The sequence below is a fragment of the Muntiacus reevesi genome, chromosome 2, assembly GCF_963930625.1.
Source record: "Muntiacus reevesi chromosome 2, mMunRee1.1, whole genome shotgun sequence".
NCBI lineage: Eukaryota > Metazoa > Chordata > Mammalia > Artiodactyla > Cervidae > Muntiacus > Muntiacus reevesi.
Genome location: NC_089250.1, coordinates 93,052,532 through 93,069,044, shown reverse-complemented (window position 1 = coordinate 93,069,044; position 16,513 = coordinate 93,052,532). Strand labels below are relative to the sequence as shown.

The following is a 16,513-nucleotide window of genomic DNA, read 5'->3' as shown; positions in this document are numbered from 1 at the left end:
GGGCATTCTATATTTTGATTACTTCTACATAAAACTGAATTCCCAAGAATGCAAATCTTAATTTTAGGTGTCAAGAAAAAGCATATTTTCAATATTCTACTGCAAGTTTATAGTTAAAAAAAGAAGAAAACTAGACTTTTTGTTTTCTCATTTCCCACACTTTTATTCCTTTCTTTTCCTATCTTAAATGAACCTCTCTGTAGGTATTACATTTATTTTCTTATGACCCTTTTTCATGTTGTAACTGTAGCTTCTGATCATCTTTATCCTATTTACATGTATAAGACACAATTATATGCTTAAGCATCAATTCATCAGACATTATTGCACAACATTATCAAAGAAGTTAAGCATTATAAAAAAACTCATCCTTGAAAGAACAGAAAGATATAAAGTCACTCATTAAACAAATAGTTACCAGAACCTACTGTATAGCACAGGGAATTCTATTCAGTGCTCTGTGGTGAGCTAAATGGGAAAGAAATCTAAACATGAGGGGATATGTGTGTATGTGTAACTGATTCACTTTGCTGCACAGCAGAAATTAAAATGTTGTAAAGCAACTATACTCCAATAAAAATTAATTTTAAAAAAGACAAAATAAAATATGTAAATAGCTACTGAGCCCCTATTGTGCACCTGACACTGTTCCAGGCAGGGAGGACATGAGTGAATAGAACAGGCAAAAAGTCCCTGCTCTCACAAAGCTTACAATCATTTTTAGAAAGGCACTACATTCTTGAAATCTCTGGACAAAAGCTGTCTCAAATCCTAATCCTATTATATCCAATAATAATGGATATATGTATATGTTATATATTATTATATATAAAATAATGGATATATATTATATTATAATGTAATATATATCCATTAAAGTCAGAAAGTAAAATCAAAACATAAAACTGCTAAAAATTAAAAGTAGTGCATGCAGATGTACAGTTAAGAAGTGGAAACAAAAGAAGTAAATGTGGCAGAACGAGAGAGCAACACACTAATTTTTCAATCTGCAGCAGAACATTGGAAGGGTTGGCCTTAGAAGGCTTACTTGCTCCCAAATCACTAAAATTTGAACATCTCCTTTACAAGTGTGCTGAGAAATTAGTTTTATGTCTGCTAAACTTTAAAGTGCTTCACTGATACCAGTTATTCCTGTGTCTTATTCTGGAAAAACTGAAGAATGTTAATTTTGTGTCCATTTGGGTACCTCTAAAATTCTGCTTTATTTCAAATAGTTAACATGACATTATAAGCATAGAAACAGTTTTGGGAGGACAAAAAAGAGTTTCATATGGTGAGAAGTTGAGAAGACATGAGGCTTTGAGCTGGTATGTAGCATAAGAAGTCTATATTTAAAATTTTTGATGCTATCATTAATAAAGCACAAGAAGAATATGCAATATTCTTTTGTCTTTTTCTTCAATTAGTTACTTTACCACACCCTTTTTATTTATAGGACTTCAATCAGCCAAGGAGTGAGAAGACCTGGGCTCCAGCTCTGGCTGAATCCCTCAGGAGCCTGGCTGAATGCTGATGCCTAAAGAGAAAGGAATATCCTGCACTTCTCTCTGCAAAGGTACCAAGAGAAGTATATCACATCACATCCATGAAAGTGCCGTTAGCTCCAAGGTGCTACCATAAGCCCGTGTTTAACAGTATGACTCAAGGATACCTTTTTTTTCCTAATGTCCTCTTGTTTAGACATTCGTTCATCTACTGCCCGAATTCCTTCACTGACAGATGACCGAAGACTCTTTAAAAGAATAAAGAAAACGTACTGCAGAAATTGTTTTGTGGCATTATGAAACTTATACATTAAATTCCACGTAACTTAATTATATTTGTGCCAGTATTATTTAGATATTGACAAAAATACATAATATTAAATACAACTGCTGTTGAGGGTACTCATGATTTGAGGGCAAAATGACATATAAAGCCAAGATCACAGAGGATTAACGGCCAAAAGAATAATAATATTGGGTTGGCAAAAAAATTAGTTTACTTTTTACCATAAGATGGCTCTAGTAGTGCTTGGCTGTCTTTAATTTCATTAGAAATAATTTTGTAAGATGGTATTGTGACAGTTGTCTTATCAGTGTGCATTAAAAGAAAAAACAAGACTACTGAATTTTTGTGTAGTCATTTTAATATTAAAGGAGAAAAAAAGCAACAATTTCTGTGTATTATGCTTTATTATTTCAAGAAAGGTAAAAATACAACTGAAAAGCAAAGTAAGATTTGTGCAATGTATGGAGAAGGTGCTGTGACTGACTGAAGTGTCAAACGGCTTGCAAAGTTCTGTGCTGGAGACTTCTCACTGGATAGATTTGGCCACGGTTGAGAAGAGCAATTGAAGTTGACAGCAATCAAATCGAGACCTTAACTGAGAACAATCAATGTTATACCATGCAGGAGATGGCCAACATACTCAAAATATTCAAATCGACTGTGGAACACCATTTGCACCAGCTTGGTTATGTGAATTGTTCTGATGTTTGGGTTCCACATAAGTGAAGTGAAAAAAGAACCTTCTTGACTGTATTTCCACAGGGAATTCTCTATTTAAATGTAACAAAAATGTTTAATTTTTAAAACAAATTGTGACAGGAGAGAAAAAAGTGAACTGCTATTGTTGTTCAGTTGCTCAGTTGTCCCCATGGACTGCAGTATGCCAGGCTTCCCTGTCCTTCACTATCTCCCAGAGTTTGCTCAAACTCATGTCCATTGAGTCGGTGATGCCATTCAACCATCTCATCCTCTGTGGGTACTGTACAATTATGTGGAATGGAAGAACTCGTGGGGCAAGCAAAATGAACCACCACAATCATACGTAAGGCTGCTCTTCATCCACAAGTGATGCTGTGTATATGGTGGAATTGGAAGGGAATTGTCTATAATGAGCTCCTTCTGGAAAACCAAATGATTAATTCTAACAAGTACTTGCTCCCAATTAGACAAACTGAAGGCAGCACTAGGCGAAAAGCACCTGGAATTAGTCAAGAGAAAATGCATAATCTTGCATCAGGATAACTCAAGACCACGCTTCTTTGATGACCAGGCAAAAACTGTTACAGCTTGGCTGGGAAGTTATCATTCACCCACCATAGTCACTAGGCATTGCACCTTCAGATTTTCACTTATTTTGGTCTTTACAAAATTCTCTTAATGGAAAACTTTCAATTCCCTGAAAGACCATAAGAGACACCTGCAACAGTTCTTTGCTCAAAAATATAAGAAGTTTTGGGAAGATGGAATTATGAAGCTGCCTGAAAAAAACAGCAGAAGGTAGTGGAACAAAACTGTGAATACACTGTTCAATAGAGTTCTTGGTGAAAATGAAAACTGTGTCTTTTATTTTTACTTAAAAACCAGTGGAACTTGCTGGCCAACCCAACACATATACAATCACCGTCATAAGTGGTCAGAGTACAGAAAGAACCATCTGAATCAAACACTAGGAAAATCTGGCACAGGGAATGGAACTCGAGTCTGACTTGGAGAGCCGGTGGAGGAGAGCAGTCACTGGAAGACAGAGGGTGGAAAGGTACAGCTGACAGGGCACATTCAGGGTTGCGGGGTGCCAGCAGGCTTCGTTTTGGAGAGAAGTAGAAATAAACGGGGGGTGGGGGAGATTTAGGAGAATTTTAGACTAGATTCTATCAGGAACTAAACAATTCTTAAGCACTGATACTTCACGATGCCATGTTGTTCTAAGGATATTACGAATCAAGGAGTAAGGAACAGAATGGCCAAGAAAAGGCAGCTCATAGGTGGAAAACATGTCCAGAAGCTAATAAATTAAACAAAATATGAAGACTCAGGCCAAAGCAAAGGTAAAAGAAACGATTAGAATAAACTAGACATGGCAACCCACTCCAGTACTCTTGCCTGGAGAATCCCATGGACGGAGGAGCTTGACAGGCTACATACAGTCCATGGGGTCACAAGAGTCAGACACGACTTAGTGACTAAATCACCACCACCAGACAAATCACAAAAATTTTATAGAAAAGTGAATTCATTAATTCAATAAACATGAAATGTCTACTAACCATCAGCCAATGAGGATACAATGATGAATTAGATAAGAATTAGTCTTATCCCTCAATGATCTTAGAATCTCAGAGAAGCTTCTTGAGTTGAGATTAAAAAGGCAGGTGAGGTCTACAGGTGATGAGGAGAAGGGTGGTGATAAAGACAGCTGCAGAGTAAGGGACGGTAGGTGGTGCTGGCAGTGTAGGACAAGAGCCTGAAGGCATGAGGGCAGTCAAGGAAGTTCAAGCACAGGTGAGCAGAGTGGAGAGAGTTCAGAGAGAAGAGTGGAAGGTTAAAAAAGGATGGGGTTCAGGAAATGTCATGGCTACAGGTTGGGAGAAGGAAGAGGAGTCCTGAAAAGGCGGCAGGAAGGCCACACAGAGGCTGGTGTGGAATCCAGCAGCAGACCAAAAACTTCTTTCTCTTCCATTCCAACAAAAGGCACTTTAATAAGCTTTGTAAAATTCAAACAAGACACAAACTTTCAAACAATCTGCTAGTTCAAGGCACAGCTCACAACTTAACCTCTTTTATGAATTTTTCTTGCCTACCCTCCTCGGGACTTCTCAGCCCTGACATGCCCATTGTCCTGCATTTCCTACAGTTTTATCCAAGCAGAACCTCTTTACTACATTATCTACTGAGAGCCCTGCATGTGCCAGGTGCTGTCTCGAGGCAAGGAGCATGAGGTCACGTGGTCTGGTGTGGTCCAGTGCTGACACACACAGGAAGTGACGGTGCGGTGCTTCACAACAAAGGGAAGATGGAAGGCGAGGTGCCTAGCACAGCCTAGAGGGTGAGGGGAGGGCAGGGCGGCAGTTTTCTGTTGGAGGTGAGACCAAAACTCCCTCTCCACTGTTCACCAGGATGAAGTCCCTGTTCTCATGGCTTAGGGGCAGACAGTTCCATTCCCAAGGGAGAGATGTTCTCAGAGAAACTAGGTTATTACACGACATTTATATGACCCTTCAGTTACATCAGGTGTTAAATGGCTGGTATAAACTGGTCCACGAATCTAACTACATATAAAATATTGTCTGGGAAAACACTTGTAAAATGACAAATTTTAAAATATAAGTAAGCCAGTTCTAAGCTGGAGACCACTTATACATGGGTGAGGCGGTATTGACAAATTTAAAATCTGAAATACCCTTCTCCTCCCCGACATTTAAAAGTGTCTACTCTTGAGAATTTGCCGTCTTCAAACCAAATATGTTTCTTAGGTTGTAATATCACATGCAAATCATTTACATTTTGAATGTATTATACTATAATCATGGAACATTAAAAAACACCAACGACAACAATCACAACAATCTAACAGATTAATAAAAGAATTCTTGGAGAAGGCAAACAACTGTAATATGCTTTATGGAAGCTTGATTACTGTTATTTGGGGACTTACCAGAACCTCTTCTCGTAACTGTCCCAAAGGCACAGAAAGCTGATTGAGGGCCTTGTCCATACCAACCTAAAGGCAAAATCATGTTGGCACAAACATATCAGGGCCAGGATTAACTGTGAAGCCCATGGTTAATGATCAAAGCAGTATTAGACTTAGGTTATTCTTTCTGTACAATTATATGCTGCTAGTAACTACATAACAAAAATGTTATTTGGCCATAAATACTGCTCACTGAATGTGAAAAACCTGTTGATATATAAAAACTATAAAAGTAAGAAAAGTCATAATAAATGAAAAATTCCTATGCACAATTTGCCTTTGGGTGAAATTTTAAATAACTTAAAAAACTAACGGGAAAAATAGCTATCTCTGTTGTTTATGATATTCAACCAGCTGATATGAAAGTCTGATGAACTACATCTCTCCTAAGCATTATTACAACCCTTCAGAAAAATCCAAATTAAATAGGATGGAAATAAAATTTTCAGGGTTTCTAATCCTACTGGAACATTTATCTTAGCGGTGTATTTCCCAAAAGCAAATATGGCTCATTATTCTCAATGCTTCTTGAAATTCCCATAGAGATGGCTATTTTCCATACCTCTTTTGACAAACAGACTTGAAAACAAAATATGAACCAGACTTTCACAAGTATGAAAACTCAAGTATTTCTAAACAACTTTTCCAAGTAATTGATATGCTTCTTATAAACAATTCCTACATTTTTATAAATGTATAAAAATAGGCTTCTTAATGATCAATATTGGCCAATGTTTTCTCAACTTATCTCTGGCTAACACATGTACCTGAAAGTAAATGAAACATTTCCTTAAGAAGAGTGAGTTGATAGCTGCTCTCAGAAATTAGTCTAAACTGGTGAGATTTCATAAGAATCAATTAGCAACTAACAAAAACAAACACTCTTGGCATTGCTATCCTTTACTTTTCACCACTTCTTAGTAAGTCATTCAAAAAATAATCAAACTAAACTAAACATAAAACATGTGTATTAAGAAAGTTTAGTTCCTTTATTAATCAAGAGTAGCAATCCCTTCAAGTTTCTGGGGGAAAGAAAATAACCAAAAGGTTTCTAAAAAGACTCAGAGCTGTTAAGAATAAACACAAGTGAGAAAAAAAGTGTGCAGTACATGTGTAAATACACTGACAGGTAGGAACTGTGGATTTCAAGTTTACCAGGTTTGTTGACAGGTTGACAAAGTCTGCGTAGTCCTTGTTGATGAGCTCAACCATGGCTGTTTTAAGCAGCTTGTAGTAGAGCTCCAGGTCATCTCTGAGTGCTTCCAGCTGGACTCGCTTCCGACAGTCAGACACAAAGTGATCGACATCAAAGTCTTCCTGAATATAAAACCAGAAAAAAAGAATTATTGCAACAATATCACATTTTACATATACAAAAGGAGAGAGAACAACAGAGAAACCCCATTCTATTCATTTGAAAGGTTAACTGCGGTCAGGATAAAGCACTTTAAAACACACAGGACAGAAAGGTGCTCGCACACTATCAAGGTGCCAAGAGGGAGGCCCCGGACCAAGAGCATTCTCTCCTGCTGCCTAAGTCCCAAAAGGGATTTCATTTGTTTTTAACTACACACATTCAATAGGCTCTTCTCAGAACAGAAGTAGTTCCTTTTCCCTTAAGTTTTAAAAGTAACAGATATTCACTGTGACAATTTCAACCTATAAATAAAGCCATCCCTCAGCATCCATGGGGGCCTGTTTTCAGGACCCCCAAAGACACCAAAATCTAGGTATGTCCTAGTCTCTAAAATAAAATGGCACAGTATTTACATACACTTTAAATCATCTCTAGATTACAAAATACCTAATAAAATGTAAAAGTTATACAGATCATTGAAAATACTATGTAAATAGTAGCCAACTATTTGTCACAGCAAATTCAAATTTTGTGTTTTGAAACTTTCTGGAATTTTTTTCCCAAATATTTTCACTGTGAGGATGGATAAGGTAACATCCACCACACAGTTACAAATTTCCTTTTCTTGCTATGGTAAATTTTAAGATTTACTCTCTTAAACTTTCAAATATACAGTACAGTATTATTAACTATAGTCACCATGCTATACATCACATCCCCATGACTTATTTAACTAATTAACTAGAACTCTGTACCATTTGACCCCTTCACCCATTTCATCCATTCCCCACCCCCTGCTCTGGCAACCACCAATCTGTTCTCAGTACCTTTGAGTTAATTTTTGTTTTGTTTTATAGATTTCACATAAAAGTGAGATTGTGATCATCTTTCTCTAACTGATGTCATGTAGCATTAATGCCCTCAAGGTCCATCCACGTTGCCACAAATGGCAAGATTTATTTTTTTTTTAATAATTTATTATTTTTGGTTGTGCTGCATCTTCAGTGCTGCATGCGGGCTTTCTCTAGTTGTGGCGAGCAGGGGCTACTCTGTGTTGCGGCTTGCAGACTTCTCATTGTGGTGGTTTCTCTTGTTGTGGGCAACGGACTCTAGAGCACAGGCACAGTAGCTGTGGCCCAGAGGCTCATCTGCTCTGTGGCATGTTGAATCTGCCCGGACCAGGGATCAAATCTGTGTCCCCTGAACTGGCAAGCAGATTCTGAGCCACTGTACTGCTGTAGAAACCAGTACTCGAGAAACCAAGCACCACACTGGGAGAGTTGGAGAACTCACGTTTACTACGCCAGCGGGCCCAGAGCAGTTAACACTCTATGCTCTGAGCCCCAAACAGAGGGGTTACAGAGTTTTCACAGACAGACTATAGTGGGCAACACTAGCTGCTAATAGGCTGGTTTAAACGAAGCAGTTTCGTGTGCACGGGAATAGCAGTCAAGATGGGGAGGGGAATGCCTGACCTTTACACAGAAAGGCATGATTAAGCAGGTTTACAGGGGCTGGGGAATTGCAAAGAGCAGGACAAGGGTGGTGAGATAAGCTCCAGTTCCTTGTACCTTAAGTCCCCACTTTCTGAGACTGCGTGACCTACCCGATCCAGACTTTGCAAGGAGCAAGCTGAGTTACACAGGCAGAACAAGCAGGAGGTTATGTCAAATTTTAACTTTTCCTTTTCAGTACCATCAGGGGAGTCTAGGTTTAGTTCCTTTTCATGGCTGAATAATATTCCTCTGTGTGTGTGGTGTGTGTATATCATGGTTTCTTTATCTATTCATCTATCGATGGATACTAAGCCTGCTTCCATGTCTTGACTATTACAAATAATACTGCAGTGAACACTGGAGACCTACAGGTGTAAGCCTCACCGGCCACCAAAGCCAGGTGACCTAGAGTTGTCTATGGGCAACAACCGCAAACATCGGGGCACCAGACAAGTACCCAAGTTCCTTTCCAGGAGATACTGTCCAGCTGGAATGAGGCAGAGAGGGCAAAGACGGCTCCTGCCAGCCTCCAAGCCCCCAGAGAATGTTAAATGAGAGGCCGGCCCCTCAGGCTGATGCTTTAAGATAAACAAGTCTCTTTCACAGAAAGTCTGGGCCCTTTTCAGCCACTGTGCCTGTGCCAGGCCCCAGGAGGGTGACCAAGTTCATGCTGCCCTTCAAAAGCTGTTTCTCAGATCATGAGTCTGGTGGGTCTTGCAGATGCCAGTTCCACTGACTTTCAAATGTAGATGTTTGGGGGCCCATCTCCCAGGTGCAAGTCTTTAAAGGAGGGGTGTCAAGTTTAGGGTTCAGACCCTTCACTTCTCAGGGAGCAGCTGGGGATGGTAGCTTCCTTCCAATTGTGGGTCACCATGCTGGGAGTGGGGTGGATGTTGAGACCATGTCTCAGCCTCTCCTATCCACTTTGATGTGGGTTGTTTGCCAGATGTGCAGGAGTTGCTCAGAGTAGGAAACTATTCCATGTGTAGCTACTGATTTCATGCGTCCATGGGAGGAGGTAAGTATTGTAGGATCCTCCTTGAATGAAACTCTTGACCTTTTTCTATGTTCATACACACGCACACAAACACACACACATACACAGAATCTTAATAAACCTTTTCTAAGCTATTTTCCTCCTTTTACCCATAACTTCAATGTCTTTTCATAATACATATTAATTGGTATTGACATTTTACATGGATGTTGAGTATTCAACTGAACAGATGTTTAAAATCTTTCAAAACCAACTCCCAAGCACTGTTCATAGAATCATTATGCCCTGTTTCCCTTTATAACATTCTGATGCCCCTGGTAGGCACACAGACATACAGACAGCAAATTACTGTCTACTTATGACTTTGGTGCTAACTGAGCCGTTTAGTTATCAAGTATCAGGTACGATGATTCCCAAACTTGTTAAGGCCACTTATACTTGTCACCAAAATTACATAATTTTATTAAACATTGTATAAACCAACAAAATATAAGTACAAAATGATAACTGTTTTCATGAAAACTAAGGCAGATGCTTTGCAAATACTTGATACTGAGAAGCTGATAAGACAATTTTTGCTGAATTATATTAAATATATGAGATGACCATGAACCAGGTAGTGCTGTGGGGAGGAGGATCATACAAATCTTGAAGGATTCTATACCAGATTCTCTGCAAATGCCTTGGGGTTCTTATTCAACTTAAAGTACAACAACAAAAAAAATCTAATTCTCAGATAGATTTTCAGAGAAAAGAGTTTCACACCACATCAATGTAGAACAAATGGACACACATGTTAAGGACAACATGCACCATTCCACAGGAGTACTTATAAAAACTGACTTTCTTAATTAATCACCCAAACACCTGCTATAATAGTGTCCGAGAAGAGATTTCTTACCAAACTATAATTTCACAGCCACCTAGTGAAAAACCACCTGTTTCTTTTACTTCTTGAGACTACCTCAGATAACACCTTAGACTCACAGTTACACAACAATCACAGAAAGAATGTGAGGGCAGGACTCAGCCTGACATCTTGGTCTTGGTACTGACCGGCCATATGACTCTATGTGGAGTACTCAGCTTGTTATTTTGAAAGTATAAACTTCAAATGGATGAAGTTCAGATCTGAACTTCATGATGGCATTCTAAATCATATAACTTGAGCTCTAACAAACGCTATTAGGCAATATTAGTGCTCAGTTTGCCATTTATATATTTGTTCTTGGATAAACAAATGTTGTCCCACACAAGAGAAGATGCCTGAGGACATCTGAATATCGGATCAGGCAGCTTTTGCTCTGACAGCAAACGACTTCAGACTAACAGTGGCATGTAATAACTGCTACATTTCATTTCCCAGAGAGTTTCACTTTACACTGTAGATTTACTAAACATACAGTAATTGATATTATTATCTAGAAAACATCCACATGGAAGAGAATGAATTTAGATACCAATCTCGCACTATACACAAAAATTTAACTCAAGATAGATTAAAAGACAAATAGAAGAGCTAAAACAATCAAACTCTAAGAAGAAAACAGGTGAAAATCTGTGTGCCCTTGAATTAGGCAGTCATTGACAAAAAAAGCATCAAGATAACAGATAAACTGAACTCAAGCAAAATTAAAACCTGTGTGTTAAAACACATTATTTACAAAGTGAGAAGACAACCCAGTGAATGGGAGAAAATATTTGCAAATCATGTATCTGACAAGGGTCTAATATCCAGAGTATAAAAACTCTTACAACTCAATAGTTAAGGATCTGAATAGACATTTCTCCAAAGAAGATATACAAATAGTCAATCAGCATATAAGAAAGCAAAAACAACTCAAGAGTTTGGCTGTGATATGGAAGAGAATGATATGAAAATGACTAGAGGCAGGAGGGTCAAGAGAAAGAGACCAAAGCAGGAGTGTGTTTGAAAGCTACTGGGGATGAGGTCAGAGAAGAGGTGAATCAGACGGTGGGGAGAGTACCAGGGGGTCTGGGCTCCAAGCACGGGGAGGAGCAGGGTAGGAAGAATCAACCTCAGGAAGGAAGACCCCTTTTCCAAACCAGGCGAGGAGGAGAAAGGGAATGGGTACATACACAAGAATGGAGCTGTCATCAGTTAAGATGAAGAAGTTCCCATCTGATGGCACTTTTCTTTCTATAAAATAGAAGTCATATGCTGGGGTAGAAGGACAGATTTCAACAGCACACCTAGGTGAGTGGGTCTAATTTAAGTTTGTTAGCAGCCTCTTCTCTCCCGTACTACTAGTATCTCATGTGCTATTTCATGTATTGGGTGGCTATCAACTCTCGCTAAGGATTTCTGTAGTTTTTAAGCTGACAAAACTAATGACATGATGTCATCACCACCTCCCCAAGTGATGGTACCTCTACTACCATCTGCCACTCTTGTCTTCTGATCACCTACATCCTTCACAAATCTGTCCTCTGCTCTGTATTTCTCATTAGATCTTACAAGGACCACTGAAGCATTTAAAGTGGCCTTTTTTCTCTATGTTCAGAAAGGTAGTTGGTTGTTTCTTAAGCATTTATTAAATAACTTCCTAAAAGTCTGAGATACCACTACGACACTGAGTTAGGACTGAAATACATGTCCAAGAATGGCCCAAATCAAAATATTAGCTCATCAGTTCCAATCCAACATAATTTCCCCTTGAAACAGAACCCTATATTAACTTGAAGTAACCAGTGGCACAGCAACCTCTAACACGGGTTCAATGCAACAGACATGACTACGTCACTTCCTGCTTTCCACCTAACTGTAACTCATCAAGCGCAAACCCCTCAGTGCAGTACATGAGAACAACTCGCAGTCCCACCCAGCTGTCTTTTCCAATTCTGGTCATCCTCCCAGCCTCCTTGGACTAAGTCCAGTTTCTCAGCACACACTGTGGTCTTTCTGTGACCATACTCAAAAGCCTAAATCTTATCTACTCCTGTACTATCCAGTCTAGACTGCTGGTGGACACAAAGCAGGTGATCAACGAAGTGAAGTGATAAGACACTCAGTCGTGTCCAACTCTCTGTAACCCCATGGACTGTAGCCCACCTGGCTTCTCAAGAATACTGGAGTGGGTTGCCATTTCCTTCTCCAAGGTGATCAATGAGTGCCTGTTTATTAAATGAATGATTGCTACCATTGTCCTAACAGGGCCTCATCATGTGTGTGACAAAGTTTCCAATGACTGGATTTTTTGAGAATAACCTCCACTCTCCTAATGCAAATTGGACATTCTTGAACTTTCTCAGAAGCACAAATTACAATATGCACTGAATCAGACAGACTTAAGAAATATAACCCCAAAGGCAAACTCTCTATCATTTCTGCCATGTGACCAAAACTTTTAAAATGTCTCTCTGAAGGAAACATAAATTGCAAGTAACCTTTATCTCCAAGTCTCACTTAGAAAATCAACATTTAACACAGTGTGGCTGTCCTATGTATTTTGCTTTTACATGTGATGTGGTCACATTTATTAGCACTACAAACTACAGAGCACATTCAGAGGCTTAGGAGGCATGAAAGAATATGAAACTGCTGCCATTTCAGCCACCTCCCCAGTTTGCTCTCCCCTTCATCAAGTTCTACTTTAGAACTTATTTTGAGGTTTCTACTTTCTAAAGCCTCTCTTCCCAAAGGCTTTCTATCAGTTCACAGCAAGAAACATGGTGGGGCTAGCAAGTCAGAAAGAATGCTGGTGTTGAGCCTGAAGGAAGCCTTGAAGAAGGCAAAGTTGGTCAAGCTAAGCTCTCTGTATTCTGAGATTCGTGAACAGAACAAAGTCCCTCATCTCTGCTTGTGCCTTGGCTTCTTTCAGCACACCTCGCCTCATCATGCTCTTTCTTCCTACCCTTGCTCCAGGACAGTTCTCAGCCAGCGGATGGAACAAAGCGTTTCTGGATTGGCAAGCTCACGTGGTACTCCCTTTCAAATGACGCCCTTCATCACAGAGGTTTAGCAGAAACATCACCGTACAAGGAAAAGAGTGCATTATTCCTGGGTCTAGATGGCCTGCATAATAAAAATGAATGGCCACACTGGAGAAGATCCAGATGTAACTGCTTTTCTCTTAAACTGCATCACTTAACTTTTTTACTACAGCTGACATAGTGCCAGTCCCAGGTGTGCTGCAGAGTAGCTCGTCTGTGTGCGCGCGTGGACCCACTCTGCTCTGGGCTCCTCTCCACGTGGGTCACTGAAGTGCTGGGCAGAGCTCCCTGTGCTGCACAGTGAACCTCTGCTGATCTGTTTTACATATGGTAATGTGTATATGTCAATCCCAGCATCCTAACTTATCACCTCTCCCCATGCTTCCCCTTCGGTGACCATACAGGTCCAGCTAGTCAAGGCTATGGTTTCTCCAGTAGTCATGTACGGATGTGAGAGTTGGACCATAAGCAAACCTGAGCACCGAAGAATTGATGCTTTTGAACTGTGGTGTTGGAGAAGACTCTTGAGAGTTCCTTGGACTGCAAGGAGATCCAACCAGTCCATCCTAAAGGAGACTGGTCCTGAATATTCACTGGAAGGACTGATGCTGAAACTGAAACTCCAATACTTTGGCCACCTGATGCAAAGAACTGACTCACTGAAAAAGACCCTGATGCTGGAAAGATTGAAGGCGGGAGGAGAAGGGGACGACAAAGGATGAGACGGTTGGATGGCATCACCAACTAGATGGACATAAGTTTGAGTAAACTCTGGGAGTTGGCAATGGGACACGGAGGCCTGGCATGCTGCAGTCCATGGAGTCTCGAAGAGTCAGACATGACTAAGCAACTGAACTGAACTGAAACATAAATTTAATTTTGAGATCTGTGAATCTGTTTTGTAAATAAGTTCATTTGTTATCACTTTTCAGACTTCCCAGGTGGCTCTGTGGTAAATAATCTACCTGCCAATGCAAACAAACATGGGAGACGTGAGTTTCACCCCTGGGTTAAGAATATTCCCTGGATAAGGAAATGGCAAACTACTCCAGGATTCTTTCCTGGAGAATCCCATGGACAGAGGAGCCTGGCAGGCTACAGTCCATGAGGTTTCAAAGAGTTCCTTAAGACTAAGCATACACGCATGCATGTATCATTTTTATTAGAGTCCAAATGTAAATCATATATTTGTCTTTGTCTGACTTGCTTCACTTAGTATGATAATCTCTAGGTCCAACCATGTAGCTGCAAATGGCATTATTTTGCTCTTTTTTTATGAACAATATGGAAGTTCCTTTAAAAACTAAATATAGAACTACCATATCATTCAGCAACCCCACACCTGGGCATATATGTGAAGAAAATCATCATTTGAAAAGATACACGCACCCTAGTATTCACTGCAGCACTATTTGCAATGGCCAAGACATGTAAACAATCTAAAAGTTCACAGGAACGGATAAAGACGATGTGGTGTTGTTCAGTCCCCAAGTCACGTCTGCCTCTTTGAGACCCCGTGGACTGCAGCACATCCAACTTCCCCGGCCCTCACCATCTCCCCGAGTTTTCCCAAGCTCAAGTCCATGTGGTACACACTACTCAGCTATAAAAAAGAACAGATGTAAATACTGTTTAAAACCAGAGACTGTGAACTGAATGCAAGCATCAAAAAGATAAACTAATGACGCTAAAAAGAAAAAAAATACTAAGACTTGAAGTCATAAAAAAAAAAAAAAAAGACTTAAATTGAGTTGCTCAAAAGTTTAAGTGTCTACTGAGCCAAAACATTTAACTTTTTAACACTGAAAGCAGCCACTAAGTGGTATCAAAAATGCGAATCCTTAGAAATAAAGCATAACTGTATTTCTTGATGGTGTATGTACAGTCCCAGAGCATTACACCACAAAAATATGCAAAGTTCCTCTCAGCTCTGATTCAAATCTTGGACACATTCAAGGCTTGTGCCTGATAAACCTTTAATATCCATAATATTTCAATTCTGGTTATGTAACCTTATGTCGTACATTTACCTGCAGACCAACTTCAAGTTCACTTTATAAAAAATAGAGTAACTTTAGAGAAGCAAAATGGTTTGCTTTGTTGTACTGCAACAAAATCAGTAATAGATTCTAATCTTTTAAATATCCCATTCAGAAACTTTAGGCGAACGTTAAGGAAAAACTTTCGATTGAGTTCCTTTTCCATGCACCTAATCCCTGGGTAGGGACGTGGGTTCAGAGATTTGGTCAATACATAAGTACTGAGCTTCTAGGTGCAAGGCGGCGGTCCACAAACTTCTGTCGGCCCAGGATCTGGCAATTCCGACTGCACTGCATGGTAATGTGCCCGGGTACTAAGAGGAGCTTTTACACCTAGCTCAAAACCACTTGCCCACAACTTGAGGCCTTTTCGTCACTATGCACCATTTCACAGAAGTGCCTTCTCACAGCAGGCTGCCCCGGCCCCACCTGAGGCCAAAAGACTCACTACGAAGGCAGCGAGGTCCTGCTGGGGGGCTGATCCGGGGCGTGCGCGGCCCGGGACCCAGCAAGAGCAGCCCGAGGAGGACCCGGAGGGAAAGGAAGACAGGCCACCCGCCTCGGCTCGGGGAGCGCAGCCCCCGGGCGCACCTTCATGAACTCGTCCTTGTCGAAGCACAGCGTGTCTGGGCCCTTGGGCAGGTTCATCCTACTTTTCTCCATCCCGCCGGACGCCGCCTCTCAGCGCCAACCCCGGGCGAAGGGAAGCAGAAAGACCCCGTCCGCACGGAGCGGGCAGCCGCAGTCACAGCCAGTTGCCGCGGCACAGAGAGCGCCACTTCCGCCAACATGGCAGCGGCCGCGCCGCAGCCAATCAGCGAGGGCTCCGTGCGCCGGCCTCCGCCCACCGCCCGCCGCCGCCAAGAGGGGCGTGGGGATCACCCTGCCACCTCGCTGTAGGTCATGCTGCCTCCGTGCGGCGGAGGCCGGCACTGCCGCTCAGGCAAGCTGGGTTGGGCAGTCTGGCTCCCAGTGACGGAGGTCTGAGGCTGAAGAGCACTGACTGGAGGAGTCTGGGGCTCCCTCTCCAGCCACCGTTTCCACTGGGAAAAATCTATCTGCAGCATTCTTCCAGGATCTTCTCCCTGATCTTGCCCCAGGGTCTGGCTCAGATCCAGGTGGGAGGTCGGAATAACCTTGGGTCTTCACTCTTATTAAGGGAGCACCTTTGAGTAACTTGGGTCTTCA

General features: G+C 41.0%; 1 protein-coding gene across 3 annotated transcripts in view; it reads right to left on the bottom strand.

Annotated features, from left to right (window-relative positions):
* COG2 (component of oligomeric golgi complex 2) overlaps positions 1 to 16,100 on the bottom strand; it is a 42,439-nt gene extending 26,339 nt beyond the window's left edge. For 2 of the 3 annotated variants that reach the window (XM_065922343.1, XM_065922344.1), the window contains exons 1-4: positions 15,917 to 16,100; positions 6,638 to 6,799; positions 5,444 to 5,509; positions 1,673 to 1,753 (exon numbers count right to left, since the gene is read on the bottom strand). In XM_065922343.1, the coding sequence (XP_065778415.1) occupies positions 1,673 to 1,753; positions 5,444 to 5,509; positions 6,638 to 6,799; positions 15,917 to 15,988 (381 nt within the window). In that variant the 5' untranslated portion in view covers positions 15,989 to 16,100. The remainder of the gene's footprint in view (positions 1 to 1,672; positions 1,754 to 5,443; positions 5,510 to 6,637; positions 6,800 to 15,916) is intronic. The other variant, XM_065922345.1, reaches the window with a different exon arrangement.
* Positions 16,101 to 16,513: the final 413 nt, after the last annotated feature.